The 8,758-nt window shown below is 44.2% G+C and overlaps 4 protein-coding genes across 4 annotated transcripts; 1 reads left to right on the forward strand and 3 right to left on the reverse strand.

The window, feature by feature from the left end:
- Nucleotides 1–342: 342 nt before the first annotated feature.
- On the forward strand, nt 343–2,567 carry LOC105555983. Its single transcript, XM_012003036.1, has 4 exons — nt 343–380; nt 449–1,042; nt 1,128–1,304; nt 1,976–2,567. Exons 1-4 carry the CDS (start codon nt 343–345, stop codon nt 2,565–2,567), a joined length of 1,401 nt encoding a protein of 466 aa, XP_011858426.1.
- An 845-nt stretch (nt 2,568–3,412) lies between these two features.
- LOC105555984 lies at nt 3,413–5,251 on the reverse strand. Its single transcript, XM_012003037.1, has 2 exons — nt 4,388–5,251; nt 3,413–4,333 (listed from the first exon to the last, which is right to left on the reverse strand). The coding sequence occupies exons 1-2, from the start codon at nt 5,249–5,251 to the stop codon at nt 3,413–3,415; spliced, it is 1,785 nt and encodes a 594-aa protein (XP_011858427.1).
- Nucleotides 5,252–5,371: 120 nt separating this feature from the next.
- On the reverse strand, nt 5,372–6,831 carry LOC105555985. Its single transcript, XM_012003038.1, has 2 exons — nt 6,061–6,831; nt 5,372–5,980 (listed from the first exon to the last, which is right to left on the reverse strand). Exons 1-2 carry the CDS (start codon nt 6,829–6,831, stop codon nt 5,372–5,374), a joined length of 1,380 nt encoding a protein of 459 aa, XP_011858428.1.
- A 100-nt stretch (nt 6,832–6,931) lies between these two features.
- On the reverse strand, nt 6,932–7,498 carry LOC105555986. Its single transcript, XM_012003039.1, has one exon. The coding sequence runs from the start codon at nt 7,496–7,498 to the stop codon at nt 6,932–6,934; it is 567 nt and encodes a 188-aa protein (XP_011858429.1).
- Between the last annotated feature and the right edge of the window lie 1,260 nt (nt 7,499–8,758).

The raw sequence follows: 8,758 nt of genomic DNA on the forward strand, positions 1-8,758 counted from the left end.
TGTCACGGTCCCGTTTTTCGTGATTGGCGAAAGCGATACGCCCTCTGTGGACATATCGCTTTCGCCAATCACGAAAAACGGGGCCGTGGCAGCTCTCAGGCTTCTCTCTGGTTGGACTTTGGAGCGTCGTAGTTCATGAATTGGCCGGCAAACACGACTGCGAACAGCGCCCATGATATGCGAAGTCCATTTTGGCCTACCCGGCCTACCCTCACCATTAATTTAGGCAGGAGTTCGGTCACCTGGTCTCTAGTCTTTTTAGTTTACACAAATAACATAACATAAAGTACGCAGGTTAAGTTCCTTTATTGCACTAAAAACATATTATTTTCCTCTCTGAAAATGAATTCCGGAGAATCTGATAGTGATTCTAACAGCAGGTAATACAAATTATTGCTGCTATTGCTGCTAATGATTTTTAACAATAATTGTACCTTCAATCATTTAGATCTTTGGAATTCGAACAACCTAAGACGAAAAAACAAAAAGTAAAATATGATCAGAAATATAAAAAAGAATGGGAGATGGAAGAACCTTTCAAGAAATGGTTAGAATCAGATAAAAAAAATAAATGTGGTGCTTACTGTAATGTGTGCAATAAGACAATAAAAGTGAAGGCGGGTAAAATGCAATTATATAGACATATGGAAACAGCAATGCATCAGCGTTTCAGCAAAAGTATGAAAAAACAAGTTAACCTATCTGACATAACCAAATCTTTAGCCAATCAAGATGAGTTTAAGAAAAGAGCTGATTTATATTTAGTAGCATATATTACAGAACATAATTTATCGTTCAATTCGATAAATCATCTTCCTTCTCTAATTAAAGCAATTTGTCCTGAACATGAGAATGCAAAAAAAATTCAATGCCATCGTACCAAATGTACAGCAATAATAAAAAATGTATTGGGCAAATACCAACTCCAATTACTAACACAATGTTTAAGAACAACTACTTTTTCATTAATCGCTGATGAGTCAACTGACAAAGGTTGTACGAAGCATCTTGGAATAATTGTCAGATATTTTGATGGTGAAAGGTGACTAGATGACATATTCATTATATTTAATATCTTTTTATGACTTTAGTATATTAAACTTACATTGAAGTATTTTACTTTTCAGAATAAAAGACTCGTTTCTTGCATTAATACCTATGAAAGATGCAACGGCAGATGACATTTATGAACAAATTATTAAATTTTTCAAGACGCATAATATTCCTAAGAAGAACCTAATTGGCTTTGCCTCTGATGGAGCCAATGTAATGGCAGGCCAGAATAATTCTGTGATGACTAGGCTGTGATAAAGGCAGAAAACAAATCAATTTTTTTAATGAAGTGTATCTGCCATAGTTTTAGTTTGTGTGCGAATTATGCATGTAAAAAACTACCTAGGTGGGTGGAAGATCTAGCAAGGGATGTGTACAATTACATTGCTGGCAGCCCCAAGAGAAGTGCTCTTTATCAAGAATTTCAAAGCTTTACTGAAACTGCAGTCCATAAAATTCTTCACCCTGTCCAGACAAGATGGCTTTCACTTGAATCGGTAGTTTTAAGACTATTAGAACAATATGATGCTCTAAAATTGTATTTTGTGGACGCTGTTGTAAATGACAGATTGTTAGCGGCAGAAACTATTTTACAAAAGTTAAATGATCCACTATCAAAACTTTTTTTGCAGTTTTTGAAATTCATTTTGCCAATATTTAATAATTTAAATAGAGAAATGCAATCAACTTCTCCACAAATTTATCATTTAAGAACCAAAATTGTAGGGGTATATAAAACTATACTGGAGTGTTTTATAAGAAGAGATTTAATTTTGAACTGTGTGTGTGCAATTGAAAAAATTGACTATAAGAATCCACAAAATTTTCTTAAATTGGAGGATGTTTATGTAGGTGCAGAAAACTACGCTTTTCTGTTACGTCCTGATAATGGAATAACAAAGGAACAAGAAGTTTTTTTCAGAACACGATGTTTAGATTTCTTAATCGAAAGTGTCAAGCAGATCAATATCCGATTTGATTTCGCAAATGATGTTTTACTAAAACTAGAGTTGATTAACCCTGAAAATGTTAAAAAGGGCACTTCGACTTCGATTATTCCCTTGGCAATGCATTTTCCAAATTTGATAATAAAAGAGGATTATCAGAAGTTAGATTCAGAATGGCGGCTACTAAGAAATACTGAAATCCAGAATTTCAGCGACAATGGCGAAGAGTTTTGGGTTTCAGCACTGAAAGAAAAATATAATGACGGCACGCCAATGTTTGGAACAGTGAGTAAGTTTGCTATTCAATTACTTTCTCTTCCTCACTCCTCCGCAAACGTTGAAAGACTATTTTCCCAAATCAATCTAATAAAAACCGATTCAAGAAATTTGATTTCATCTGCTACTCTTTCTGGACTCTTACATACAAAACAATACTTAAACGGTAAAAGTTGCTACAACTTGCCTATATCAAAAGAGTTATTTAAACTACATTGTAATAAAATGTATAAGAAAGATAAAGACTATGAAATATTAACTGATTCTGAAGCTAGCGAGACTGAAGATTAAAGAAACAAAAACAAAGCAATAGTAACATAACATTAATGTTATAATACTTCTAATTTTCTATTTAACAATGTAAGTGTTACGTATAAAGCATTACATTGCAATAATATTACTGAGGAATAACATTAATGTTATGTTCCTGTTACTGTAACTTTGTCTTCTGGAAAACCATGAGGTATATATATTTATTTGTTATGAGTATAAATTAATTCTAATTAAGAATTACTACAAATAATTTTATTTTTATTTACTGCTTGAGATTATCGAGTGTTGAGTTGTTTTAAGTGTTCGTATTACTTATTAAAATTTTCTGTTAACTAGTTTTACACGAAATACTTGTAAGACTCACAACTAAATAAAGACTTAAAAAAGCTACGAATACAATATTTTTTATTATAAGTATAATTTATTAGAAGTACAATTCCTTTTTTATTTCCTATTGAGTTTTTAGATATTCGTATTATTTTGAATATTTTTTTCTATTCCATGCTATTAACTATAGTTCCATGCCTTATTAATTTCATGTATCGACATATAGGCTGGTATTCATAGTCAGCTAGCTCTTATATTTAAGACCGTTTTAGGTTTATCTTAAGATGCTGTATGGATAATTTCATTGGCTATAAAGTATCTAAAGATGATCTTAAGACGATCGTATATTTGAGATCGTAATCTTTAAATACTTTATAGCCAATGAAACGATCCATACAGCATTTGAAGATGAACTTAAGATGGTCTTAAATATAAGATCTGACTATGAATATCGGCCTATACCTATGTCTATAGTTTCACGTCCTATATTATACGAAACTTCTGAAATAATAGATCTACCGTTTTAAATTTCAAATCTACCGCTTTTTGGCGTGCCATCTACTGTCCAATTTTTCAGGCACCTGGCAACACTGTTGATCGATCAGAAGCTCAGAAATATGATGTCTGGGAAGAATGACTGGGTGTCGCTCATTGTAGCGCAAAGCAGAGTTTGCGAGCCGCCCGCCCAGCCGGATTAATTGATCTTTCCCGATAAAGGGATTAAGAGAGCGTAAAGAGCTCGTACGTGATACGGCGTTATGAGCATTCAGCGCCGTCCATTCGTTAGGAAAACAAGTCGCTTGAACCGATCGAAGACAAAAGACTGCAGCGTCGTGAATTTCAGACGCGGTCAGGGGCGTCGTAACGATTGCTAACGAGGCGGCTTTATTTTTTAAGTTTTGAACGTATCGACGAACGTATGCCGTAACACGAAGAAGTCGGATCCAGCTCGAGTAGGAGGTGAACAGATCCCCCTCCGGAGTTGGATCGACGAGATGCACGGTAGCTTTACGAGCTTCTGACGATACCGTTTGCAGAATGTCAACTGCATCAGGCATCGGGAGAATCGGCCATGAGGCCGGCGAATTTTTGAGCCACGGAGGGCCGGACCACCATAATTGGTGGTGAACGAGATCGGAGGCGGTAGAACCGCGAGAAGCGCAGTCGGCAGGATTGTCGTGAGAACGAACGTGCTGCCAACGGACTGAGGGAAGGCGCGTCTGCACCTCGGAAACGCGATTCGCGACGTAAGCGTTCCATTTGGATGGATGCTGCTGAATCCATGCCAACGCGATTTGAGATTCGGTCCATCCAAATAAGGGAGCTCGATTTAAGCGCGTAGAATCTCGTACCCACTCGAGCAGACGAGTCAGTAGAACGACGGCGTTGAGTTCAAGTCGTGGAACGCTGACGGTTTTTAATGGCGCGACCTTCGTTTTGGCCGCGATGAGGTTCACCTGAACGTATTACGCGGTGCACGTCTGAGAGTGCACGATTCGGAGATAAACTACGGCGGCGTAGGCTCCAATGGACGCGTCCGCGAATCCGTGTAATTCGACTGCGAGTTTATCTTGACGCATCCCTGTCCATCGGGGAATGCAGATTTCACTAATGTTAGGCAAATCTGAAAAATAGTTGATCCACTGCGGCAGAAGATCGTCGGGGACTGGCGAGTCCCAATCAATTTTACGGAGCCAGAGCTCTTGCATTAACATCTTGGCCGCGATGACGATCGGTGACGCCCAGCCGAGAGGGTCATACAGCTTCGCGATAAATGATAGAACGGAACGCTTGGTATGAGCGGTCACGGCGTACGGCGAAATCACAAAACGAAACGAGTCATCACGCGGAGACCAAGAAAGTCCGAGAACTTTGAGCGTGTCATCGCGATTGATGGGATAATCCGAGGATCCGCGTTGATCCTCCGGGATATCCATCAAAAGTTCGGCTGAATTCGCGGCCCATTTTCGGAGAGGAAAACATCCGCGATTCATTAAACCGACGAGTTGCTTGCGTTTGTCGAGCAGAGACGGAAGGTAGTCTGCTCCAAAAATAATATCATCGACATAGGTCGATTCTTCGATTATCGAAACCGCTTCGGGAAAATCTTTACCTTCGTCGCGAGCTAATTGCAGAAGGGAGCGCTGTGCGAGAAACGGAGAGGGTTTTTGGCCGTAGGTCACGGTGAGTAGGCGATAAAGACGAATCAGCAGACTTTCGGGAGGGCGCCAAAGGATGCGTTGAAAATCTACGTCGTCTGGATGCACGAGTATTTGCTGGAACATTTTCGCGATGTCTGCCATGCACACGTAAAGGAACAGACACCAGCGTAAAATTATCGCAGCAATGTCTAGTTGCAGTTTCGGTCCTGCCATCAAATAATCGTTAAGCGCGGTGTTATCGTCTGATTTGCTCGACGCGTTAAACACGACGCGTAATTTTGTAGTGGTACTTGATTGGCGTAAGACGAAATGATGCGGGATGTATACCGGGGGTTATGGAGAGCGCTCATCCGCGCGCACCTCCTCCATGTCCCCCATAGACAAGTATTCGTGGAGAAAACCGTGATACTGAGACGCGATCTCGGGCTTTTGCGAAAGTCGGCGTTCCATTTTAGAATAAAAAATTGAAGCCTTACGAAAGGTGTCGCCTATCTGAGGGGGACCGTTTTTAAACGGCAAACGCACAATGTAGCGTCCTTGCAAGTCGCGAGAATGCGTAGCAACAAAATGCTTTTCGCAACGTTCTTCCTCCTCCGTGAGAGAGGTTCGAGAGGGGATGCTTTCATCCTCCCAAAAACGTTGCAACAAGGAATTCGTATCCTCGCAGGATACGCAATTCAGAACGGATGCGGATTCTCCGGCTGGGCGCGCGGAGCCGACAGGACCGGAGATGATCCATCCTAAAACCGTACGTTGGCCCGTCGGCGTGCCGACCGGACCTTGACGAAGACCGTCGAGTAGCAGAGATCCGTATAAATCCGCGCCGATTAATACGTGAATCGGGTGATTACTGGAGGGATCGGGATCTGCTAACGGCAAGTCGCGTAAATGCGGCCACATTGCGGCCGGCTTTGTCTGAGAAGCTGTATAAGCTGTGATTCGCTGATACACGAATCCAGAAAAAGGGAATATCGGTCCCTGCTTGTCGCATGGCGCGAGCGTGAGATTAACAGTGCACCTACTTTAAATGTGCGGCCCTCGATCGTACTTAGCCTTCCATACGCAGTGGCGAGAAGTACGTGAGGCGGCGACGTAATAAAGCTTCGCGCAGAATGCACTGTCTGAACGGACGCGAAGAGCGAGGCCGGCGGCTCAGAGGCAGCGGCGACTGACGCGGTAGCTTGCGAGGAGAGCGTCGAGTTAATCGCGGAAGGCTCGCATCTGGTACCACCCTCCGTACTCTCGCTGTGAAGCAGCGAATGATGAGCTTGGTGGCATCGATTGCAACGTCCTTTACTCGGGCAATTACTTAAGAAATGTTCGGTTCGCGGGCAGTTAAAGCAGCACTTATGCTGTCGCGCGACGAGTCGACGCTGCTCGACCGGCAGACTCAAAAATTTATTGCACTTTGCCAAACTATGATTTCCGGAACAACGAACGCATTTTACAGGAGACACATTATTGACGGAAGTACGAGCTTTGTTTCCGCGCGCTAATGCGGAAACAAAGCTCAAATTATTCGACGCAGAGTCGGATTGCGAAGGGTAATCCGTGAGACCGCGAATGCGAAGAGTCATGAAGTCATGAATCTCTTTGTACGTAGGATACGCATCCGTATCGCCTCGTTCCAAGTTCCATTCGTTACGCGTTCGCGGACTAAACTTTTGCGAGATAATATAGACGAGTAGATCGTCCCACTGCTCGACGGGACGCTCGAGATTCGCTAACGCGGCGAGAGAAGCGGATACATTATCGCGAAGTTTTTTCAATTCCGGAACGTTCTCGTTTTTCATTTTCGGTAAGTCGGCGAACGAATGGATATGCGCGTGAATAATCGCGTTACGGTTATCGTATTCGTCAAGTAGAAGCTGCCACGCTGCCTCGTAGTTAGCGTCAGAAATTTGTAGGTATGTTACTGATTAATTTCGCAGCCTCGCCGGAGAGGCTCGCTTTCAGGTAATGTAATTTCTGCGTTTTCGTTAATGATTCGTGTTTGTCGACGAGGGACAAAAAAATGCCACGAAAGTTTTCCCATTGCGTGAAATCACCAGAGAAATCCGGAAGCGAAATACGAGGCAGATGCAGTGAAAAACTAGTGTGCGCGTCGCGATATGATGACTCGTTACCTCGATACGGCGCGCTCGGGGCGTCGCTACTCAGTTTACCGATGGTCTCGTGGAGATGGTCCGCTGCGTCGAAGTAGGCTTCCTCAGCGGCAAGAAATCCCTCTTGTTTGAAGTAGGGGGTCGTCTTCTTTTCCTCCGCTGTAGCCGTCTGCAGCAGCTGGATGTGGAAGGCTTGAATCTTCTCCCACAGAGCCTCCAAGTTCGTCAGCCTCCCCTTCGTTTTGGGAAGCGTGATCTGCGCTTTAGGAAGCTTCTTGAAGTTGACCAGCGCCCTTGTGAGCTGGTCAATTGAGTGGGTTTGGGAAACGAGCAAGCTCTCCAGATCCGAAGACATGGTCGTTGGATATCTGGATCGAGGCGAGGCGCGTCAGACACGAGCGTGTCGATTTCGTTGTAAAGCGAGGACATTCAACACGTCTCGGCGATGACTCCGCGGCGAGAAGCAAGGCGAATTCTCGCGGGAGGCGAGGACGTCGGGCACGTCGCTATAATGACTCCGCAGCGAGTAGCAGGGCGATACTCGCGGGAGGCAGGGACGTCCAGCACGTCTCGGTGATGACTCCGCGGCGAGAAGCAAGGCGAATTCTCGCGGGAGGCGAGGACGTCGGGCACGTCGCTATAATGATCCGCAGCGAGTAGCAGGGCGATACTCGCAGGAGACTGAGACGTCCAGCACGTCTCGGCGATGACTCCGCGTTGAGAAGCAGGTGAATTCTCGCGGGAGGCGAGGACGTCTGGCACGTCGCTATAGGGACTCCGCAGCGAGTAGCAGGGCGATACTCGCGGGAGACTGAGACGCACAGCACGTTACACTGCAGAGCACTTGATGCACTGGTGGTATTGTTGCTGAGCACAGATCGCTAAGCGTGCGATAAACTGAAGTGGTGTTCGCGCACGAGGCGAGTCGAGAGAGCGCGAACGTTTTCGGAGTTACACAACGCGATCACTTAGAGGCAGTCGAACCGTTTATGCCGTTTCGATTATGACTAATCCGGCTCGAAGGACCATAAAATGTTAGTGGACCGCTCTGGTCGTCGCGCGGTGATATCCGAGGAAGAGAGAAAACCCAGCAGGTTTTATCGTTAGATATAAAAGTCACTTTATTCGAAGTAAACTGTGTCGCCCCACTGTACAATGTCACGCTCGTTAGAGGAGACCTCGCTTGGCTCGACGCCGGTTGCACGCGAGAGATGATCGCGAGTTACGCGCTCGGATTGTGCTAGCGGATTTCAACGCGTGTCGTGTGCGTACTTGTGCGAACTTCGGGTAATACTGAAGGAGAGGGGCCTCCTTACCGATTTTGATGAAAATTTACAGGATCGTGTATTTTTGCCTGTAAATCACGAATCCGCAAGTTAAAATTGTCGCTCGGCACTAATAACAGAGTTATAAATTGTTAAAGTCTGACAGTTGTGGGGTTAGGATACCTGTCTTATCGACACCTACCGACACTATACGGGAGCGGTGTGGTGTACCACGTTTATATCTGACATAGGGTGGGTAGGGTTATTTTTAACGAGGTGAAGCCCCCCCGAAGGGGGGGCGGAACATACTGTCTCCTCGCATGTACTTCCGCCGTTGTACTGTTCCACAT

The sequence above is a fragment of the Vollenhovia emeryi genome, unplaced genomic scaffold (assembly GCF_000949405.1).
Source record: "Vollenhovia emeryi isolate VEMERY1.0 unplaced genomic scaffold, V.emery_V1.0 DF940480.1, whole genome shotgun sequence".
In the NCBI taxonomy this organism is placed as follows: domain Eukaryota; kingdom Metazoa; phylum Arthropoda; class Insecta; order Hymenoptera; family Formicidae; genus Vollenhovia; species Vollenhovia emeryi.

Excerpts from the sequence above, each read along its gene's own strand:
- LOC105555983 (XM_012003036.1), top strand. The coding sequence starts at position 343 with ATGAATTCCGGAGAATCTGATAGTGATTCTAACAGCAG. Across the intron at positions 1,043-1,127 it reads AGATATTTTGATGGTGAAAG|AATAAAAGACTCGTTTCTTG; the intron begins GTGACTAGATGA and ends TTTACTTTTCAG. Across the intron at positions 1,305-1,975 it reads AATTCTGTGATGACTAGGCT|AACACGATGTTTAGATTTCT; the intron begins GTGATAAAGGCA and ends AGTTTTTTTCAG.
- LOC105555984 (XM_012003037.1), bottom strand. The coding sequence starts at position 5,251 with ATGGCAGGACCGAAACTGCAACTAGACATTGCTGCGATAATTTTACGC. Across the intron at positions 4,334-4,387 it reads CCATTGGAGCCTACGCCGCC|GTGAACCTCATCGCGGCCAA; the intron begins GTAGTTTATCTC and ends TAATACGTTCAG.
- LOC105555985 (XM_012003038.1), bottom strand. The coding sequence starts at position 6,831 with ATGAAAAACGAGAACGTTCCGGAATTGAAAAAACTTCGCGATAATGTA. Across the intron at positions 5,981-6,060 it reads TCGAGGGCCGCACATTTAAA|CGAATCACAGCTTATACAGC; the intron begins GTAGGTGCACTG and ends TTCGTGTATCAG.
- LOC105555986 (XM_012003039.1), bottom strand. The coding sequence starts at position 7,498 with ATGTCTTCGGATCTGGAGAGCTTGCTCGTTTCCCAAACCCACTCAATT.